The sequence below is a fragment of the Eutrigla gurnardus genome (assembly GCF_963514095.1).
Source record: "Eutrigla gurnardus genome assembly, chromosome: 24".
Lineage (NCBI taxonomy): Eukaryota > Metazoa > Chordata > Actinopteri > Perciformes > Triglidae > Eutrigla > Eutrigla gurnardus.
The window spans coordinates 931795-954601 of record NC_139935.1 but is presented as its reverse complement, the minus strand read 5'-3'; the positions used below and the strand labels follow the sequence as shown (position 1 = coordinate 954601).

The window sequence follows — 22807 nt, the reverse complement described above, 5'->3', positions numbered from 1 at the left end:
CTTTGTGTCATGTTTTTTCTTTTAATTTCCTCCAACAAACAATTTTCCTACATCAAATACAGCATTTTGAATTTGTGTCAGTAGGAAATGGGATCATCACTCATTACAAATTAGGTTTCAACTTCAATATGGAAATTTAATTAATTATTACAAATGCCACTTATAGCATATATATATATATATATATATATATATATATATATATACAGTATAGCATTATACGTAATGTAATATGTGATGTAATACATCTTCTTATGAAGGGTGCTTGGCCATATTTCCACACATGATTCAGGCCTGTTGCTCTGTAACTTAGCAATGTGGGGAATGAGGGTTAAAACAATAAAAAGGTATTTCCCTAGGGATATGGATATAGTTTATTATTATTCTCTGGCTTGATGTTAAGGTGCAATATACTGGAACTGATGTATTTAAGTTCACTACTTAATTAAACCTATTTAGTTAATCCCGTACTCACAGTAAATAGGGAGTATGCTTTAATATTGTTTTAAACATTAATTTTGGGAACCCCAGCTGCTGGGAGAGTCCCTGCAGTACCACACACCGCCGCGGTGGCGCCAGAGAGCACGCACACACACACACACACACACACTCCGCTCCGCTAAAGATGTGAAAATGGCGGAGCTACAAATGCTTCTGGAAGAGGAGATTCCAGCTGGACGAAGCGCACTACTGGACAGTTTCACCAATTTGGAAAGAGTTGCGGAGTACTGCGAAAGTAACTATGTCCAGGTAGGCAGCCACGTGTGCGGAAGAATAAACGGTGTAGTGTGTTTTTTGAAGGGTGTCACGGTGGGGCGAACTGATGCTAGGCTAGCTAGTTGCTAACGCTGCCGATGCGATGCAGTCGCGTTCGCTAGCTAGCCTCGGCTAAAGCGAAAACAACCCACTAGCAAGGCATTAATCCGCGTGTTTGCCACCACAGTCGTGTAAAGGGGTTTCACCATCGCGCGTGGGTTGATATTGCTATCCACATGACTGCGTGTGTGACTTGTACATCTATCGTGGGCTGTGGCGTTAGCCGGATAGCTTGCTAGCCAGCATCACCCCACGGGTCTAAATAACCACACAGGCACTATGGGAATCGATGTATCCGCTCCTGTGTGGATCGATCCCGGCCGCTACAGCAGCCAGCTGATCGTGTGCGCGCCCGGAGATTTGTAGGACGTGATATCAAGGCAGATTAATCTGCGACGAGTTTTGGCTTGGACAGGAGATTAACCGTCGTGACAATATCAGCAACAAGCGCTGCTTTATGATGTTGCTCTGAACGTTGGACGATCCACGTGATTTATCATTTTAGCTTGCATTAAAAAAAAACATTCATGCATGCTGTTTATGGGGCTGTTACGTTGATTCTGTCAATATATTTACGTGAACGATATGATTTAGTTTGCACAGCAGAGTGTTTTTACGAGTGTAACCCAGAGTTTTTGATTTGATAGTGTTCTGCAGGTGGGAAGTCCGTTATCACAGGGGTTTAGATTGTGTGACCACACTGTTATTAGGGAGAGGCTTTTGACAAAGGTGTGAAACTGAAACGTGACGTGATGAACGGGGCTGATCAGGTCTGACAGGTTGGCCCCGTGAAGGCAGCGACGGCCCTGGATGTTGGCTGCTTGCTGTCTGTCTGCCCTGGTTTCCTTCTCGCACTGCAGGGCTGCTGTCAGATGGGTATTACCACTTATAGATCAGCTGGACTCAAGTATTTGTCAGGGGGAGCGATATTTACTGCCCCGTCATATCTATGAAGCCATGTGTCATGTAGGACACTTGTTGAACTTTAAGTTATATTTAGGTAGGTAGTCATTTGTTACCTTATACTGTACATGAATTGTGATTTTTCTTAAATCTACCCAACCATTACTAACTGAAATTACCCGCCAGATCAATATACGGTTCAATACTGACCTTATTAAGGGTGGAGTTTACGCCAGATGTGGCCGATCAATATTAAGTGCTGTTTCCGAATGCTGAATGCCTTTTTAATCTTTTTAGATCACATCCCCTCATATTGTGCATCTATTCAACAGCATGTGCAAAATGTAGTGTTTTTCTTCCTGGAAAACAAACTATGACGCTTGCTTACATCAGCTAGTACCAACCAATAATATCATAATATCCATCCATCCAAATCAACCTGCAACTTCGGCTGTGTGCAGAGACGGTCACGAGCTAATGTTTTGGATAATCAAATCAAATTCCTCCCAACATATGTCCCGTCTGCTTGTCCTTTTTCACTTGGAAATATATCACCATACGGAAGATAGATGCTCTGGAAATTCAGATTCTTTAAGCAATGACTTATAATTCAGTGTTTCCTCCCATCAGTTTAAGGCGTCACAGGCCTGCATATCAAATATGTTGAAAGCAGCTGCACTCCTGACATTTGCCACATAACCTGTTTGTCTTCATACTCGAGCAATGCTGCACCCTCCACGCACCTTTTAAATGATGCTGTTTGTTTGCAGACTGTGTTTACCGAGTTGTTGGGTAGCATTTCAGATTTATCTTGCATCACAATTTCACATAAAAGAGGTCACAACAGAGGATGCTGCTGTAACCTTATTGTGCTGCCTCTTATTATTGTTTTTTTTTATGTTCAGTTTCATAATTATTTAATATCACTTCAACCCCCCCAAAAATCATCTGATTCTTAAGTTATATGATTGAGTTTCATGTTTTCATTATCTTGGATTGGAAATACAAAGAAATGTATAAGAAGCTATAGGGGGGCTATCCTCACAGTGAAAAGGTGTGATTTTAAATAGAAAAGAGTGGAATAAAATCAATCAATCACTCCATATCCAATCACAACCCAGAGGATGCTGTGGTCTGGAGTGTGTCGTAATCAATCTGCTGCTGCGCACTCGGAAGGAAATGCATGCTGTTTAGAAATAGATAATGAATTGTTTTGTTTCAGGGCCACAATTAATTATAAGCCTATCGTTTACTCTGCAGCAGACTATTTTAAATTGATTAAAACATTAGAATATAGTGGAAAAGGCTCACCATAATTTTCTTTGATGTGGCTCATTTTGTCTGGCCAGCCACCAGTCTAAAAACCAAAGACAATATATATTTTTTTAATGTTATCAATAATAGATTGGTTCAGCTTGCTTACAACAGTGTACTCGTAGTGTACTCATATTCTGTACTTCAGCCTTGCATGCTGGGATACATTCAGTCAGGAAAGAACACAGTTTGCCAGCAGAAACATTTGCTGATCCATCTGCTCTTTGATGCTCTGGTTGATGTGCCTGTGCTGCCTCGAAAGTCTCACTTCCCATTAAGGTTTTTTTTTTCACTTAAAATGTTACTTCTTAGCACTAAAATCTTTGCAGCATGTTTGCTCCATCCTTCTGCCACAAATTGCATTCAGGTTCCCGTTGGTGTTTAATTGTTTAAATGCATTATTTGCTTCAGGATCATGTCTACACGGCAAGTAAGAGCATGTGGTCATAGTTTGCAGGTTTGCACACTATATTTTCACCCACTTCCCTCTGGACAGATGGCTTTCTTTTGCACATGATAAAATGAAGATGTATCTGTTTAAAAGTCAAACATCTTTCTCCCGTTCAGTCTCCAGACAAGCAGAGGGCGCTGGAGGAGACCAAGAACTACACCACCCAGTCTCTGGCCAGCGTAGCCTACCTGATCAACACGTTGGCCAACAATGTCCTGCAGATGCTTGACATCCAGGCCTCACAGCTCCGTCGCATGGAGTCCTCCATCAACCACATCTCACAGGTTACACATTCAACATTACATCCTCTAAGTTAACTTGCACATAAAGTCAAGCACGTAACGTTACAAAAATACATGACATGAAATAAAATACCTCTGCCTCTTGTCCTCAGACGGTGGACATCCACAAAGAGAAGGTAGCCCGGCGGGAGATTGGCATCCTCACTACCAACAAGAACACATCCCGCACACACAAAATCATCGCTCCAGCCAATCCGGAGAGGCCTGTGCGCTACATCCGCAAGCCCATCGACTACAGCATGCTGGACGACATGGGCCATGGAGTCAAGGTGGTCATTTTGTCCCCCCCCCCCCCCCCCTTAGTTTGATCAGGTTGACTTAATTGTGTGTCTGAATCGCTGCTGCCAATGGAAGTAGTTTATATTAACTGTCGACAAGGCAAAGAAGGGTCGAGAACCACCGTGATCTTGCATTTTAATACACCTTTTTAACTTGAAAGTTAAAAATATTTCTGGAAGGATTGTTGAATCACAAAAATGGGTTTGTGTTGTAGCATTAATGTGGGTTATTCTTTGCAGAAAATCTAATGAAAAGGACTCTTAGAAGTCAAACAATCCCTATTGGGGTTTCAGTATCACGTAATGAAAGAAAAAAATTAATTACTTTTCAGCATGTTGGGAAACTAATGTCACCCAGGACATAAATGATGTGGTCGTAAATCTCCTCACCTCACCTGCTACTGCTAACAGGTCCCTGTGCAATTATCTTTTTATTTAATAAAATGGTGAAAGTAGCTGATTTTGAAAAGCTAGTTTTCCCAACGACTTTCTGAATAAAGAGAAGCTTCTGTCCCAAAAAATCAAATCCTTCCCTTCAACCTCACAAAGGTCTCAAAGAACAAATTCCTCAGATTTTAACACTGAGCCATTGTTGCCTGAACCTAATCGGCTGAGCTTCATGTGCCACATGCATGAATAATTGTTTTCCTCTCCTCCTCTACACACTAATCCTCTGATTTCTTCTTCTTCTCTCTCTTTTCCTGCCTGCCTAATTGCTTTTGTTATCAACCATAGTGGTTGCTAAGGTTTAAGGTAAGACTTTCAAAGTAAGAGACTCAAAGAAAGAGAGGAGTTTTGGTGATTTCTGGTTAGATTGTTTTTTCCTTGTTTTGAATTGCTGTGAGAGCTGTCTTTTATATTTTTATGTATTTCTTTGTTTGTTTGCTGTTAAAGGATTAGTGTTTCTTTTGGGAGATATGCTAATTTGTTTTATTGTTGAGAGTGAGATGATTAGATTGATGCTTCTTTCATTTGTGCCATTAGTGAGCAATAGAGCTGCAGGAAGTAGTTGGATCTTGTTGCCTTTTGACAGATTTCTACAACAATGTTCTCCTCCCAATAGGCCAGCGCTCAGAACATGAAGGCTGGAGGAGGTGCACTCCCTCGCACAAATCCCCCCACGCAGAAGCCCCCCAGCCCGCCCATGTCAGGGAAAGGGACCCTTGGGTATGTAACGGTGACGCGTGTTCAGACGGACATAAGGATTGTGGAGTTGTGTGTCCATCAGATGCTCACTGTAGCTGTTTTTGGGGGGGATTTAAGCCAGAACCACACGCCCTTCAGATGGGCCTGGTTTCTCCCCGTTTCATCATCATCACCCCTTTTACATCCTTGTTTAATTAGTGTCCTTGGAGTGGTTTAAAATGCACTTCAGTGCCACTTCTGGATGCAGTGGTATTCTTTGTTTCAGTTATTCATTTGCGCTGGCGAGAAAGGGTTGGCAGTATCCCTTTTTTAAAGGAGCTTCTCAACCTCATATGTAGGAAAGATTTTCACACTTTAAGGGAAGAAAATCTAGGAAGGGGAGTTGATAGCTGTGTTTCTGTAAAAATAACAACAATGGTTTTAGAAATGTAGACATTTTTTGCTTTTTTATTAGGAAAGGTAGCCAAAGTTCTCAAATATTAAATGTCTGAACACAGGCAGTTATATAAGAACTTTTTAGGTGTTTTATTGCACACAAGGACACACAACTAGGTTTCATGGATGCTGCATGTGTTGACGTATTAAAATGCCACCAGTGTATCAAAAGCACTGGGTGCATTTTAAGGCATTTCTTGAATTCCTGAATTGAAACGATCTGATTTTTAGATTAGATTTTAGTCCAATGTGAAAGCAGCTGAAGTTTAGAAGACTCACATTTTTTATTTGTGGTCAGGTCTGAGTCTCCAGGCCACCTGACGAGCATGTCTTTGGACTGCAGGAGGGAACAAGAGGAATATGCACCAGGGCCTGAAATATCCACACAGCCAGTTTGATTTTACAGAAGTAAAGGGTGCTTGAAACATGAAACAGGCAAGCAGTTTGATAAAATGTAAAAAAAAAAAAAAAAAAAAAGGCACGTAATTGATTCAGACTGAGCCAGAGTTTGAGTGGACCATTGTATGTAGGTGGGGAGCTCTCAGATCTCCCTGGTGTAATGTCGGGGACGGGGAGGGACGTGATCTTAAAGGTCACGCTCAGAAATTCAACTGATCTTCATGGCAGTACGAATCAGCAGCAAATTACCAGCAGCTATCATTATGTTAAGTTTTGACTTCACTTTGTTCTGCTCCACTTGCTAATTAGAGTGTGAACTGATAGCGGGTCTGTCTCTCTCTATACCTCGTTTTTAAGAGCTAATGATCCCTAACATGGTGATGGTTTTTGTGTTCTGTGTCTGACTGCTGAAGGTCTCTCTTATCCCACAGGCTAGCGCAGCACATAAATGTTATGTTCTTGTCACCCGTGGGACCTTCTTGGGTGCCAAGTGCTCTTTATGTTTCTGTGTCTGAGTGGTTGAGTGTGTCCACCCCTTCATGTTGACCTTCAAGGTGTGTCGGCGTGTCTGTGTTTGTGTCTCCGCCCCCTCAAGACGCATGCCGATCCACCGCAACCCTCCATGATTCACCTTCCGCCGCAGCCTGTGGCTACGAGTGGACATCTTTCTTTTAATTTGTCTTCTGTTATCCAACTTCCTCTTTGTTTTTTTTGTTTTTTTTAAATTGACTTTCAGTTGTGTGTTTCTGACCCAGCCCGCCCACTTGGCTGCCCCATCCTCCTCATAGCAACGTTTTGCCATAGCAACAGTGCTCAGAGACGGGTCACCCCGCTGTGTCAGCTGGGATATTGACATGCCAGTACATCTTTTCAGGCTCAGATCAATAAATCTCAGGGTTGTGTCTTTCTTTCCCCCACTTTAAAACCTGAGAACATCATCCGCGTAGCGCTACTGTCGAGTTAAAAACCTGCGTTCCATGTTTTTTTAATGAGTTTGCAGGTTTCACATTTGGATTATGTAAGCAGAGATTCACAGCTGTGCTCATGGACACGGTTTAATTCAAACCAGCCGTAACTGATGCTGCTTTTTCTTTATACGTGACTTTAACCTTAATGTATCGCATCACTTTGGTTTTTACGGCAAAATACAAAAACATCTGTCCATCATTGGGATTTATGTATGGCACTGCAGTAAATTTGACTCAAACCTTGCTTAATGCAGCCGCCAGAATCTTATCTACACACGACTATTAAGTCAATATAGTGTGTGTGCATCACGGCAGTCTGTTTTTTTAGCCGACAGCAGTGATGGTGCATCGTCCGATCTCCACCTGAGGATTCACCCCCAGCCTACCCCGATGTTCACCTGTCATACCCCATTTTTTTAAGTTTGCACTTGTTTGTTTCTTGCTCTCCTCCCCCTCCCCTACACTTCTCTGTGGATGTCCCCCTCTTCCCCCCCTCCCTCGATTCCTGTCCTCCTGACCCTCTCGCAGGCGCCACTCCCCCTATAGGACGCTTGAGCCGGTGCGTCCTCCCGTTGTCCCTAACGACTACGTCTCGAGTCCGACGCGCAACATGGCGCAACCCCAGCAGAGCCCTGCACGCACTGCATCAGTTAATCAGAGGAACCGCACGTACAGGTACCCCCTTCCCCCTTCCCAGCATGCCTCTCTACACTCTTAAACACAACCCCTATCTCTACCTCCTCCCCCTTTCTTCTTCTCCTCTCCTAAAGTTAAGATGCAAGTCAGCTCCTGTGAACACGACTCCCCTTCTTCCCTGAAATGACTCCTCGTGGAAATCAGTTTTACTCCCTTCTTCTTTTTTTATTCCACCTAAAGTTTGATCAACATCCACTTTTTTGATCACAAGTTCCTGTTCCCAGAGAGTTGGTTTTTATGCGGAAATCCCTCACCTGTGTGTTGCGTAAGGAAATGGAAACAAGGACGAGGTAGAGATTCAGAGCTGTATTAGCACAGCTAGACACGGGTTCCTATGGCAATAGTCATGAAATAGTCAGCGTCGCCCCCACACTCCTAACAGCCCAATGTCAGCTCCACTGCTCAAGTCTCAAGATCACTCGTCAGTGCGTCCCAAATGTTTTTTAATATTTCTGATCCCTGACTCTCCTCTCAGCACCAGTCTTTTATCTGCACCCGCTGCATCCACAGCTCATTTTCTTCATCTCTCAGCCATGCGCTCTCTTCTGTCGTACAGAAAGTCTGCCCCATGTTTCCCAATGCTTTTACAGTCATATCTTTGTCTTTGTCTTGTGTCCTTGGTGAGACTTCTGGCTGCTTTTTTCCTGTTTTAATCACTGTGACAGTCATTTCAAAGGTGTAACTGCTCACACTAACACACCAACGCTCTTGAGGGTGCCACTTTAATAATGTGAGTTATTGGGAAGGAAACAGGGCTGTGTTCTTCCAGACTGGTTGCACATCAAGATTTGTGTTGCAACTGGAATATAAGGCAGGATAAGACCGCTGAAAGAGGGGTTTTATTTTAAAAAAAAAAAATGAGAGATCCTCTCATGTGGTGTAAAATTCCACTTAGATGCATTCAATATAATTGGTCTGCATATCAGCCCTGAACTTTTCCAGGGGCCCAGGAACAATGACAGGAACTCAAGAACTTTACCTGTTGGTGTTTCATTTTATATTATTTTTTTATGTGTACGTCTCCTTTCCAATCACTGGTTGCATCCAGTTAAATGTCAGAGTAGCAACCAAACAATGCACCAAACAGCACAATGACAATGTGTCGTTCTGGCTGTCCTCTTTTTCTCAGCCGTTAGACAAATTTGCTGAATCATCATTGTTCATACGATGGAAAGCCAAACAGGAACGCTCTTTAGTTCCTGAGTTGAGTTCCTGTGGCTCCATAGTTCATAAAAGGAGCTTTTTGGTCAAAAAGGGCGATATGTGAAGAGAGAGACATTTTGAAAAAGAGCTAGGCCACAGAGGTGTGTCGTTTCCTAGAAGTGTGAGCGTGCGGCGGTGTGACGGAGTTGTGTTTGTGTGGTCTGACGTGTTTGCTGCCCTACTCACCACCAGCAGTGGGAGCAGCGGAGGCAGCCACCCCAGCAGCAGTCGCAGCAGCAGCCGAGAGAACAGCGGCAGTGGCAGCGTTGGCGTGCCCATCGCCGTGCCGACCCCAGCCCCGCCCACCGCCTTCCCAGGTAACACCTACTTCCCTTTTTCCTCAGAGCTGCAGGATAGGTCTGTGTGTGCGCCTGAAACTAACTATCTTGACTAATCTGAGTTCAGTATCCAGGATTCCTGCATGCTCTAGTGGGACATGAATTAATAGGAACCCTGGATCTCCCTCCCTTCTCTCTCTGATCTTGTCTTGACCTCCCTCACCTGTACTTTCTTCTCCTCCCTTTACCTTTGACCACTTCAATCCCCTCGTTTCAGCCCCCATCCCATCCAACTCAGCTAAACCGCCCTCAAACACTGCCACCACCCCAGGACCCCCTACCTCTGCCCTAGACGGCCCCCCACAGGCCCCAAACCCCCCTGTAGAGATCCCGCCTGTACCACCCCCCCCTCCCCAGCTCCCTGCCTCTGCAGCCCCCACTGGCACAGGCCCTGCTACTTACAGCAACCCTGCACAAGGTGAGTGTAACCCGGTGGGAGAAGCGTCCCTCCTTTGCACATCCTCCATCCCGCCTCCCCCGACATGCATCCTCCTGCTTACAAGAGCCAGATGTGTTCATCCACTGGCATGCCATCGCCCTGGATGTTCATTGTCTGACAGCTTTCTCTGCTTATTGACTGCTCAGAAACCACAAGGTTCCTCTTAAGAAGAAGTTCTGAAATAACAACACCTCAATTTAAGACTAATACAAATCAGATGGACCTGTTCAATGCATCATAGTTTTCTTCCTGTTTTAGGAGATTGAGCTTTCAGATACCAACCACAGTCTTCTGTGCTTTGTGTTCAGAAATGTCAATCAATCAATCAATCTATAATCTGGTACAGAAATGTAGGAAAACACAAACGAATGTAGCGTTGGATCTTTTATCTCTTATTTTTTCATTCAGCAACTAAGTTCAATTAAGTGCTCGAAAAGAAATTCAACTTTTAAAGATTTCACTTCAGAATATTTAGCAAGTATGTCTGGAATATCAAAAGTCTGGATCAGATTTCCCCGTTATCCTCTGCTGCTCGTCATCCCTCAGAGCATCTCATAAGCTGCCTGTGTCTGTGTTGATGATTCTTCTGATGTATAATGCATGGACCGTGTGGTGAAATGCTTGCACAGTGAAATCTTCATTCATGTGTTTATTCGGCCCTTTGTTTTTTGTTGTGTGGCTGGATATTGCAATTATTAAAGTTAATGTGCTGTTCAGGGTAGAAATGAACACGATCAATTGCTAACAGTGATGAATTATGGAATCATTCACAGAATTTAGGAATGTAGTCAGTGAAAAGTTTTTTTTTTTTTTTTCAGTGTGTTTTTATCATCATTAATGAATATTCGAATTTAAGTAAATGACCAAACAGAATGTTCCTTTCTGACTCTTTGCTGCCCCCTGCTGGTGTCGTCTCCTTTCAGGTGCTCCTCAGTTCTATAGCATGAACCGCCCAGCGCAGCCGCCCCAAAACTCACAGGTGGGAGGCTCGCTGCCGTACCGCCGGCCCTCGTCTGTCACCGGCCAACCCAACGTGGTCCTAAACCAGAGCCAGCTCAACGGGGGGCCGCACTTTGCCCAGAACCAAGGTACCGCTGCACGACAACAGACCATGAGTCTTTTAATGTAAAGATCCTAAATATAAACTTTTAATCATAATGCCTTTATGGTTTTCTCTCTCACAACAAAGTAACACATAAGCAAAATCATAAACTAAGCTACGGACATTATTTATTGTTATTTTTTATTAACAAAATCTGTAAATATGATCATCTAAAAAGAAGGTGTATTACTGCTATTTAATATGGATTACTGAGCCTCATCTCCATCTGCTCAGATGAATGGCAGCTTTTTTCTCTCCTTGAATTTAAATGAACTATCTCTCTTTCTTCTTTTTACATTTTCTGGTTCAAGGAGAGTCTAGCTTCTCTCCCAGTCTTTTGATTTGTGAGAGAGCAGGTCACCAGGGTCTGACATGTTGCTGCATCTTTTATGAAAAGATCTCCTCTCTGGTTTTGTGGTCTGTCATTTCCCATGATCGTAACTGCCTTCACAAGGCTTCACCTCTTCAACCGTCCTCACTGCTGTTTTTAATCCTTTGTCCTCCATTTGTCTTGACAAATGTCTGGTTTTAGTGATCTTCTACCTTGAGTTTATTTCTGCCATAAAAATTAAATGTGAAGTGGCTTTTCGCCTTATAAATCTTGCCTGCTGAATGTTTGGAACACTTAGTTACGTGGCATAGAAAGCAATTCAATGAATTAAAAGTAATTTAGGGCTGTAACTAATCTCCGTTAACTGACTTATCATTTCTAAGCGGTTCATTAAATGTCAGAAAATGGCGACAAATGTCCATCACAAGTTCCCAGACCTCAAGGTGACATATTTAAATGTCTTGTTAAATGTTTTTTTGTCTGACCATAAGTCCAAAACAAAGACATTCAAAGATATTAGTGTCATTGAAGAAAACTGCCAAATATCTGTATTTACGAAGCTTAGTTTTTAAGAATACTAAAGTTTGGACACATTAACCGTTTTTTTTGAGTGTTCGATTCCTGTTCTAACTCCCGACTCTGCTGTTCTTTGCTCTTCTAACCTCGTTCTCTCTTGTCTCTGCTGTGCTCACGTCGAACCTCCTCCGACTCTGTGTATTGATGCTGTTTGGTGATAGCAGGCCCGCTCGCGCCCCCTCCCCCCTCCATGCAGATCACCCCTCAGCTGCCTCTGATGGGCTTTGTGGCCCGAGTTCAGGAGACCAGTAAGTGGATTTAAGCCCCCACGCCCCCAACCTGCATGACCGCCACTCGTTTTAAGTCCTCTCCCCAACCGTTAGTGTCCGTGACTCGCCCCCTGTGGTGGAATATTGTCTTATTGAAGTAAACAAGTGATCAACCTGCAATATCAGCTGGGTCTGGGATCTGCTGCCACCACATTCAGGTTTACGTAGCCCAACTTCCTGTACATTGAACCCGAATTATGATTGTGTAAGTTTATCAGAGATGGAGAGCTCTGGAGACATTTATAGTGTGATCTGAGTGTTGTTTTTATGTCTTTATTAGGGCATAAAACAAATTTGACAGTTGGCATTTTAGCATTTCTTTTCGTATCTGTGGGTAGAGCAGTAAGAAATCAACATGGCAAATTCCAAGTGCAGGATACTAAAAGTTTCTTCTGCCTCCATGGCTGTTGATATGCACAATATCTTGTAAGCATCACTAAAATCACTCTTAAGAAGATAAGAATTGTTGATGTTTAGGGAGATAATTTCTGGTCCCTTTGGCAGCAAATGTTGTTGGTTGACCTTTTGTTTACAATGTGTGTGAACAGATTTAAAAAGAAACTCACAAGTAAACACATGATATTAAGCATGTTTCTGCATGATCATGTTTCCATGTAATTAAGTTCCCAACTTTTAAATGCACGTTAAATCGAAGTGTGTGTGTGTGTGTTTTCTTCCTGTGGCGTTTTTTCTGTGTTTTCAGTTCAGTATCAGTGAAGTTTTCCTTGATTTCCACAAACAGCGTACCGAGCATCTGAATGTTGTCTAAATGCATCCAGCATGGACTATTCCTCTTCCTTTCTCCAATGCATGAGAATGTCAGTCAGCCATGTCCTTGACTGATGCAGCCGTCTTCCTGCTCCTTTCTTTGCCTCTAATTCATTCCCTCTTTTTTTTCTTCACGCCTGTCTGAACACATTTTTAGTCTCAGACGTGCCGCCTCCACCTCCTCCTGCCGACGAGCCGGTGTTTGAGGAACCTACACCTCCTCCTCCGTTGCCGGAGGACTACGAGGAGGAGGAGGACGAGGAGGAAGAGTCGGCAGTGGTGGAGTACAGTGACCCCTACGCTGAGGAGGACCCGCCCTGGGCTCCACGCACCTACCAGGAGAAAGGTCTGCCTTGGCTGCTCACTGTAAAAGATGATCCACCTGAAATGCTGAAACAGATATCTGGGCTGCGTTAGTCCTATAATCACTTCATACATTCCCTCAAATTGGAGCCTGACTTGCATTTAGATGGGAATATTTTAAATAAAGTTCTGTGTGTTTGAACACAGGATGAGTTTGTTATTTGATGGTAGCCCTAATTAGAGGAGTATAATAAAAGTAATCTAGTTCAGAATGTAGCAACGCCTGCATTTGTCTTCCATTTGCACCTAAATCCTGATTATTTTTCCCAACACACTTCTTCCCCCTCATGCTGCTGCAGTGGTGGCCATCTACGACTACGCTCGGGACAAGGAGGACGAGCTCTCATTCCAGGAGGGCTCCATCATCTACGTGATCAAGAAGAACGATGACGGCTGGTACGAGGGCGTGATGAACGGCACCACGGGCCTCTTCCCCGGCAACTACGTCGAGTCCATCATGCACTACGCCGACTGAACAATCCCCCGCTCTGAGTGGACGAGTAAGAGGAGTGGGAGGAGCGTTTGATGGGGAAGGGTAAGGGGAGGGAGGGGAGCCAAGGGTTAAAGGTCAAAGACTTTGATCAGACAGAGCATGATCACCTCCGGGCGAAGAGAAAAGAGACGGGGTAAGAAGAAGCAGTTCTTTCGTGGAAGTTGCAACATGACAAACTGATGCCCAGTCAGTCTCTCGACATAGGCGCCATTGTAAAACAACCACTACTCTACATATATCCTTCCCTGTAATATTTCTTACTTTGTTTCTTTATTTGACTGAGGAGGACTTGAAGGTGATCGAGTTATTGTATTTTGAGAGTTTGTGTTACATTATGAGGCCACTACATCAATTTCGCTTCATTTTTTTTGTTATCTTTTTACCAATTTGCCCTTATTTTTAAAGAATATTTATTTGGATTTTGTAGTGGGATAAATGGTGAGCAGGTGGACGGGACCGCTGAGATTTAGTTGGGCTTTCCATGTCGCAGCCTTCGGAGAAAGGGCTCCAGGAGAATGCCTTGATGTGTAGTTTTCTCCTTAACACTCCAGAGACATTTTAGAGAAAAATATTCCTCTATATATATATATATATATATATATATATATATACATATACATATATATATATATATAAAGTATAATGCAACAACAATATCCTCAGTGGGGGTGAAAAAAACAGTAGTTTCCGTACTTGACAAAGTATTTGTTTAGGTACCTCAGCAGAGAGTGTGCCAAAGCTGACATTCACTAGGATAAGCACATCAAATGTCTTAAGGTGACACACAAAGCTAAAGATAAAAGTGGGTCAGAGAAGACATCTGAAAGCAAGCAGAAAGCTCCAAGAGTGCTTTAAACACAGGTTTTTTTCTTTTTCAAAGTTAATTTGCTAATCTGATATTTTACTCGAAGGGGCGAGTTCAGTCACTACATGCTTCACTTTGCTGGCCAGTGTGCATTTTTTTTAAGTGCGAAGGAATCGTCATCCAGCCCTCAAATAAGACAGGAAAGCGAGTTCCTCAATTGCACAATGACCTGGATTCTGAAGTCTTACTCTGCAGCTCCTGCAATGAATAATAGAAGTATATTAGCTCGACTGACAAGGCTAATCATTTGCAGTGTTCGTATGCTTTTAAGATGAAGACTTTTTTTGGGGGGTTGGTGTTTACCATGGGGTCCAGAATCGGGTTTTGCTTGCAGAGCGACCGACTGCATGTTTCGACAAAGAGGGAGAAAAAACATTTAGTTTCTGCTCTACTAATGATTAATGTCTTAATATTTTTAGATATGGTGTGGTTTGGTTTTTGATATTCACCCACGACGACGGTGCATTTAGGTCATTTCTGAGATGCTTGTGCCATATTGAAGTGTGTGTTGCTGTTCAGAGGTTATCACTTCATTTGCAATAAATTGGCCAGAGTGAGGTGGATGGTCGTTGAACTACAAATCTTTATTTTCCTTTTCAGTCCCCCCCAAGTTGTTTTAAATCAAAAGCACATACATTTGTAGTAAAAAGGTGTAGAAGAAGAAATAATATAAATGTGAGATGTATTATGTCCTCAAAACTGGACTTATTGAATATGAAAAGATGCCAGCTGTTGTGTTGAAATGGTTCTAACCGTCGGTCACAAGCCCCCGAAAACTTCTCAACGGCGTCCGTTTAGGCGTCGTTCGTCCTCCGAAAAAAATTCCAATACGCTTGGCTGTTGGGTGTTTGCGAGGGCTCAGTGCTTGTACTTATGTCAGAATCTTTATTTTCTATTAAAAAAAAAAAGCAAAAAGAAATAATAACAAGTGGGTCTGTATGTGAGTCTTGCATGCCATTGTTCTTATCTGTACTGGTGTCCCAAAAACCTCTGTGGCGAGATCACCCATTCTTAAAAAGACAAGCAGCCCTGCAGCTCTGACCAGGTACCGCCAGCCTCATCCAAAGAGACTGTACAACTTAATTCAAGCTCAAGTCCCAGGAGTGACCTGTGACCTCTGACCTGTGGGGGAGGAGGGAGGGGATGGGAGGGACCTGGCTTCCCCCCTCTCCCCCCATGACGGTAGCCGTCATCACGTCAGTGGTCGTGTGTTTAAGCTGCTAGTGAATCCTGCGGACACAGAAACCCCAACGGGCCCCAAGGTGATCACAAACGTATGACACTAAGACACGAAACCAGACCAGGGCCCTGGTCTGCAGGATTCACAGCTCCATGGAGTCACAGACGTCCCTCGGGAAGTTTTAACAGTCCATAATGCCATTGTGTTGCACAGTTTAAAGTTGAATTGCAGAAGTATCATATTTGTAAAATCATGAGAACAAAGACAATAAAATGATTAAGATTTATTCGTTGTAGTAACGCTTGGTTCTTGTTGATAACGTTCACATTTGTGTTTCCTGTCTTGTTTGTTGGACTTGCATGTTCTCCAGCTGCTGTAAATGGATCTTTTATAAGGTAAGTTGTTACGCTTCTGCACTAAAGTTGGTCAAATTAATAATTCTGTTTTTTTAATGTCTCTTCATGTAGTGATAATCTTATACATGCCTTCTCTTGCTCATCGTGTTTTTATGGACGCAATGCTGGAATTTCTCATCAGAAATCCCTTTGTCCCTCCCTTCCTGTTTGGTCCTAAAAATTTAAATATGTGTCGCATTTTTTTTATTTACGTCACACCTGCGCACTTAAAAGAAGCGCACTTCCTCATTCGCGTGCATTTCACGTCCTTCACGCTCAAACGCATTTCAGTCTTTTTTTTTCTAAGTTTGGTGCGTTTTTCTGTCTCCAACTATCCACTTGGAATATTTCTAAATACTTAAAGAGAATCACTGCGTTTCACTGTGTCGATCGAATGTGTGGAGCGACGTCAACGTGGAGACTCCTGACGCTGTTTGTCCTGACGAGCACGCCGATGCCGGTCAACTCTGGTAATGACATTTAATTCACTTTGACATGTTTCTGATCCGGTCCTGGGTTCGATTCCCGGGTCGGCCCGGGTTCCTTCTGTGTGGAGTTTGCATGTTCTCCCCGTGTAAGCGTGGGTTCTCTCCGGGTCCTCCGGCTTCCTCCCACAGTCCAAAGACATGCAAGATGGGGATAGGTTAGTTGGTGACTCTAAATTGCCCGTAGGTGTGAATGTGAGAGTGAATGGTTGTCTGTCTCTACATGTCGGCCCTGCGATGGACTGGCGGCCTGTCCAGGGTGTACCCTGCCTTCGCCCAATGACAGCTGGGATCGGCTCCAGCCCCCCCGTGACCCTAAATACAGGATAAGCTGTAGAAGATGGATGGATGGATGGATGTTTCTGATCCTGTTTGGAACCCAGCAGAGAAGCAAAACGTTGTTTTTATAAATCAGGAAATAATGAATGAAGATTATTTATGGGCGTGTGCACACGTCACAGTATCACATGTATAGTATAGTACATGGTTGAGATACTTGTACTTTTAATATTTCAAATGTATGAAGCTCTACATTTCAGGGGCAAGTGTTGTCCTTTTATTATTCACCGCCAGTGTTGGAAATATTAATTTACTTTTACACTGTAAAAAAAATTACATTAGAAGTGTAAGTGATCAGAAAATAATTGGTAAATATGACGGTATATCATTAAATAAATGTCATCAATACCTCAGTACTGTACTTGAGTACATGTTAAGTACTTATTCATTCTGTAATAATGGAGATAAAACATAGTAGCTTTTCTCCCACGGTCAAAGAAACATTCAGATAATTAAATATGAAGTTATAATGCTGTTTTTTTGTTTTGTTTTTGCAGGCAGACCAGTTTACAAGAGAGAAGATGACGAAGTCGTCCTCACACCGGCTGCTGTGGATCCCAGTGATCCCATCACCAGCGTCATGTGGAGACACGGAGATGACATCGCTGTGGAGTGGTACGGAAAGGAGACTTTGTCTTTCCGCCAGTTCAAAGGTACATTCACACACGTCACTTCAGATTCAACAGCCTACACTGGTTTCATCAACAAATTAATGAGCTAATTAAGTAGATTTGAAGGTTTCAATCTGTTTAAGGTGTCGTTAAGGTGGAAATGTTTGTTCTCCATCCTGCAAGATAAAAACATACAACACATGATGGCTTCTGTGCAACATTTTCCACATAATATGCACACAGATAGAGAATATTCACATTTTAAAGGGATTTTCATTCAGAGATTTTAATGGGTAAACTTGTGCTAACTGTATGGATTGCAATACATTACAGGGTTTTAATTGGTTTTCTGCATGAATTTTGAGGGTGAAAACCTTAAAATGAAAGGTATATTAAGGTGGTTTGGGGGTCTGGATATTTTCACATGTAAATTGAATATATTTGAAGGGATTTGAATTGGGGCTGCACGGTGGTGTAGTGGGTAGCACTCTCGCCTCACAGCAAGAGGGTCCTGGGTTCGATTCCCGGGTCGGCCTGGGTTCCTTCTGTGTGGAGTTTGCATGTTCTCCCCGTGTATGCGTGGGTTCTCTCCGGGTTCTCCGGCTTCCTCCCACAGTCCAAAGACATGCAAGATGGGGATAGGTTAATTGATGACTCTAAATTGCCGGTAGGTGTGAATGTGTGCTTGAATGGTTGTTTGTCTCTACATGTCTCCCTGCGATAGACTGGCGTCCTGTCCAGGGTGAACCCTGCCTTCGCCCAATGATAGCTGGGATCGGCTCCAGCCCCCCCGTGACCCTAAATACAGGATAAGCGGTAGACAATGGATGGATGGATGGGATTTGAATTGAAACATGAAGGCCATTTAACAGATACTGTATAAGGGGTTGCTTTAAGGTATTACTTTTGACACCTTAAAAACGTGCAGATGGTGGAATAACCTGAATATTTTAATCGGGTTTAAACTTCCGTGAGACTTGTACTGAATGAATCGGTAAATTAATGGATCGTGATGCATTAAGGGGTGTTTTTTCTAACCGTGTTGGTGCGTATCCGTAGACCGCAGTGTGCTGAATACTTTGACGGGAGCGCTGACCATCACTGGACTCACTCGAGACGAGAGCGGCAACTACACGGTGGAGATCAACAGCAAAGCCCTCAACGCCACCACTCAGCTGCTGGTCATCTGTACGTGGAGTAATGTTGAACGAGGTTGTGTTTTTGTTTGGTTTCTCACCTCTTGTCTTTCCATCAGCTCCTGTCCCGAAGCCCAACCTCACCATATGGTGTGAGCCTGACCTGGCGTACTGTCTGCTCACCTGTGAAGGCAACACCACGGGCGCCGAGCCAATCATATACTGGTGGAGGGAAAACGACATGATTGGGAAGGCAACCAAGGTGTACAATAGGACAAAGGTACAAGCAGGATGAGTCTGACCCCCTTAAATACAACATGTATGTTCGCTTCACAAGCTCCAACACAAACTAATCTTTCACTCAGACGATGGAGCCCAGCTTCGCTTGTCGGTTGCAGAACCCGGTCAGCACTGAAGTCAGTGACTCAGTCCAGAACCCCTTCATCAACAGTGAGCTGCCACCTTTTCTACATTGGGATACGTAGTCCTTGCAAACCATTTATTCATTCATAATTCTTTTTGGTAGGAAATCGGATGTGGTCGTTAACGTGCATCCTCCCGTTAGCAGGAATGATTCTGCTTGTATGCCTTCTCTTGAGCAAATGCAAAAACGGTAAGAAGTTTTCCTCTGCTACATTACTGCGTATAATATCTATCTATCGATCTATCTATATTTAAGTAAAGAGAAATGAAAGCTCAGTATTTTAAAGAGCGTCAGCAGCGAAGGCTTCAGCTGTGCTGCAGATATTTTGGGAACATGAAGAAAAGCAGAACTTGCCTGAGAATCGTCATTGCTAACGTTTTTCCTCACAATCAAAGGGGATCTAGGATTTTAAGTGTCTGGGTAGAAAGAGAACAAAATGGTGGCTGACTGATTGACTCTTCTCTACTTCCTTTTTGGTGAATGAAAAGACAGATTCAAGTCTGACTCAGTTTCCTGTTTGAAACGGCACGCACTTAGTTGTAATACTCTGTGATATCAAATGAAACCAGAATACAACACAAACCCTGATGAATTACATGAGCTAACATGTATTTGTTCATCTCTGGTACAGGAAACGGTGTCAGAGAAACAACAGCTCTGTAACCTTTTTTAAAAAGGTTGGTAACTTGTGAAGTAATGAAGAAATGTCCGGCCAGGAGTTTCATCTGAGCTGCATGTTTTAAATGCAGACATCGGCACTCGACCAAACGCCCACCTGGGAGGCACAGTAAGAAGTATCTTCTTCAACGTACGTTCATGTGAGCGAAGGTCTCATTTCAGCTCCACAACACGACTTTCCTGCTGCTCCTGCTGATTATTGTGATTTTTTTATTCTTTTATTTGAATTTTTCCACAACTCATTTCAATCAATGGTCCTTTTTATTGAGCTGACAACATCAGGCTGCTTGTAATATTTATATTATCAGGTGCTATATCAACACGTTAGGTATATAAAAAGTACTCTGTGATGAACTGGTGGTTTGAATGCCATTTTATTTATGTCAATGAGCTGTTACAGATATATAAACTGCAGGAAGACATCAGGGGGACGCTTTTAGTTTATTTTTTAAAGATTTTGTAAAGAAAAGAGAATAAATGTGAAATGCTGGCGTTTTTTTCTGCCTTTGTTGCATCAGTGTCTTAGTCAATAGAAGAGGAATTGTATTTATTACATGTTCTTTAACTTGGGTTTTATTCCTAATCTGTCCACCAGTGGTCGCTGGTGGACAGATTGTGAGTTTACTACACAGGCTGTAAAGATAGACCACACATGTGTGAATCCTGACTTTTTAAAAAAATCTAATTTATTTAGTTCTTTTACTGAGTTTTCATTGTTGTATTATTTTCATGATTGCTGTCATTGTTTCTCTGAGAGATGCTGACATACATGAGTGTAACACTTCAAGTTATAGTGAATATCTAATCAGATTTAATTTATTTGAAGTAATTACAATTACACTACTTGTTAAATTTTTTCTCATACAATGATTTCATATATTTTTTCTGGTCAAAAACAGAACATATATTATAAATACGACCACGTTGCCTACATCCTTTTTCTGCACATTTTGTTTGTTCGTGTCGTCCCGGCTGACTTTACCGATGTAGGACAGGTGCTGCGTGGTCATTGTCACAGCGTCTCTCATATAACAGCACTTACTCAATGACAGGTTAACAGTAGTATCTGTTCACACTGTTCTACTATGTCTGCTTTCAAGGTCTCTTTCACTTGTGTCCCTACGTGCAGTTTCCATGAGAAAAAATCACTGGACATTGGAAAAAAAAAACGATCTCATTTAGTTTGTTGTTAAATGTACAATTAAAGCACATTATAAACTGAAAACAGTCCTGCATCATTGCCTCGTCCAAATGTAGTTTTTAGATATAGATTTATTTAGCTGATATTGTGCAAACATGGTGCTTATATAATACATTTGTGTATTTAGCAAATTAGGCTCTCTGGAAGGCTCTCTGATATCTGGACGTGATGGATCAGGATGTTTGAGCTCTGTATTCTCCTCCTCGGTGGGCGGGAGGGCACAACTCCCATAATGTGTAGGCTACAGTCAGACACAGATGACAGACGTCTGTGAGTGTTGTGCTCATTTACGACATAAGTGCTACCTCCCGGATGACTCTTCCTGAGCGCTGACAGCTCAGAGCTCAGGGAGAAGATGGATGGAATTTAAATTTTGAAGTGTGTGAGTGTGGGGACTCACAGCCCCGAGGACACAGCCGATGGCGAAAAGTGGACTAATCTTTGCATGTGCACACAGGATTTACGCCAAAATCTAGACTACCACGGGGGGAGATGTGTCAAAGGGATTCTTCTATTCATATGGTTCAAGTGTTGAGGAGGGCATGTTCTGACAAACCACAACACTTTTCTCCTGCCTACTCGTATATGCAAAAACAAAGAGCAGATTCTTGACCTTGTGCGGTGAATCCTTCTGAATAAAAAGTCACATTTTTGCTTAATTTTGAGCAGAAAATATGCAGCTTTCTATAAGAAAAGTCAGATTTGTGTGAGGAGAGGTGGTGTGTTGTAGTGGTGGTCATGTGAAGCCTTTCTCCCTTGCAGGAATGCAGTTTTTAGTCGGGACCGCAGACAGGTGCCACACTGCAGGCCAACATGTCTGAACAGAGAATCAAACACATGGAAAACTGACATCAGCCCGACTATGATGCTGATGTTTCCTATGTCGCTGTAATAAAGGCTGGTTAGACTTTTAGTTTCTCTGACTTTTGAGAATCTCAACACAAGGTTTAGTCTCTGGTCGCACTTTAATATTGCATCATATTTCATTTGTTTATCACACGAGTTGTCAGATAAATGTAGCACGATAAGGCAGGAGAAAGGGCTGGATCTCTGAAGTTGTACAAAATGGAAATATTCAAGTAAAATGTATTAACTTATAAGCATTGAGTAGACATAGTTGTGTAACATTCAACTATTTACACATTAAAATCAACTGATACAATATGACACACCATCTTAGGTTAATCTCCCCGTAATATTAGGTAGACTTTGTGGGTCAGCGGAGGTTAACTCACCGAAATGCTCAAGAGCTGCTCATCTTTTCTATTTCTGTCAGCTGCCCCTCTCCTGCTCACTGATTGGACAGTGAGTTCAGCTGCTCTCTGGAGCCCGAGGGAACTTTTAGTGAAGCTTCATAAAGTCAGTTGAATTGTGAAACCTGGAGGCTGAACTGTAAACTGAATGATGGTGCATGTGTGAGGTTAGCAAGTCTAGAATACAAGTTTATATATATCAAAATATGTAAATATAAAATATATATAAAAAGTATGATGGTAAAAGTACTGTTAATTCTCTTATAATTGCATTATATTGTGTTGTATTTGTTTTTTTTATGGCTGCAGCATGGGTGGGACAGTTAATCTTAAGCTTAAAGTTGAAGATGGAGTGAGATGCCTGTTATGGTGAATAATTTGACATATCTGCTGTTTCTCTCTTTAACATGAAAGCAGGTGCAACAGTTTGTAATCAAATGATCTGAAGATGGTTTAATTGCTTGCAGTGTGGATACAAACACAAACAATATAAAATACTGTAATAGCATATTATATAATATAATATAACAATATTATTATCATTTTGACCATGTTGCTGCAGAAAGCGGTCACGAGCAGAGCTTTTACTCTGAAAAACAACGCGCAGGAAGTTGCCCCGCAGTTTGACGCCGGACTCTTTTGCGCGCTGC

General features: G+C 42.6%; 2 protein-coding genes across 9 annotated transcripts; both read left to right on the top strand.

Moving 5' to 3' along the window:
* The first annotated feature begins 589 nt into the window (after positions 1-589).
* On the top strand, positions 590-15921 carry LOC311009901 (abl interactor 2-like). Of its 8 annotated transcripts, none has more exons than XM_084004332.1 (11): positions 590-750; positions 3601-3768; positions 3879-4055; positions 5128-5231; positions 7541-7687; positions 9104-9228; positions 9467-9667; positions 10612-10776; positions 11862-11945; positions 12892-13080; positions 13397-15921. In XM_084004332.1, the coding sequence occupies exons 1-11, from the start codon at positions 634-636 to the stop codon at positions 13570-13572; spliced, it is 1653 nt and encodes a 550-aa protein (XP_083860458.1). In that variant the 5' UTR covers positions 590-633; the 3' UTR covers positions 13573-15921. The 8 variants fall into 8 exon arrangements, with proteins under 8 accessions (XP_083860458.1, XP_083860457.1, XP_083860460.1 ...); XM_084004331.1 differs by having other exon boundaries at positions 11859-11945; XM_084004334.1 differs by lacking the exon at positions 7541-7687 and having other exon boundaries at positions 11859-11945.
* A 369-nt stretch (positions 15922-16290) lies between these two features.
* Positions 16291-21563, top strand: LOC311009835 (lymphocyte function-associated antigen 3-like). The gene is made up of 7 exons (XM_084004244.1): positions 16291-16500; positions 17352-17507; positions 18525-18653; positions 18721-18881; positions 18967-19051; positions 19128-19214; positions 19657-21563. The coding sequence occupies exons 1-7, from the start codon at positions 16425-16427 to the stop codon at positions 19686-19688; spliced, it is 726 nt and encodes a 241-aa protein (XP_083860370.1). The 5' UTR covers positions 16291-16424; the 3' UTR covers positions 19689-21563.
* Positions 21564-22807: the final 1244 nt, after the last annotated feature.

Bases quoted from the DNA above. Each gene is read 5' to 3' on its own strand.
- LOC311009901 (XM_084004331.1), top strand. From the start codon at position 634: ATGGCGGAGCTACAAATGCTTCTGGAAGAGGAGATTCCAGCTGGACGA. The intron at 4,056-5,127 runs GTGGTCATTTTG...TCCTCCCAATAG, and splicing joins ACATGGGCCATGGAGTCAAG to GCCAGCGCTCAGAACATGAA. The intron at 13,081-13,396 runs GTCTGCCTTGGC...ATGCTGCTGCAG, and splicing joins ACGCACCTACCAGGAGAAAG to TGGTGGCCATCTACGACTAC.
- LOC311009835 (XM_084004244.1), top strand. From the start codon at position 16,425: ATGTGTGGAGCGACGTCAACGTGGAGACTCCTGACGCTGTTTGTCCTG. The intron at 17,508-18,524 runs GTACATTCACAC...GCGTATCCGTAG, and splicing joins GTCTTTCCGCCAGTTCAAAG to ACCGCAGTGTGCTGAATACT. The intron at 18,654-18,720 runs GTACGTGGAGTA...TCTTTCCATCAG, and splicing joins CACTCAGCTGCTGGTCATCT to CTCCTGTCCCGAAGCCCAAC.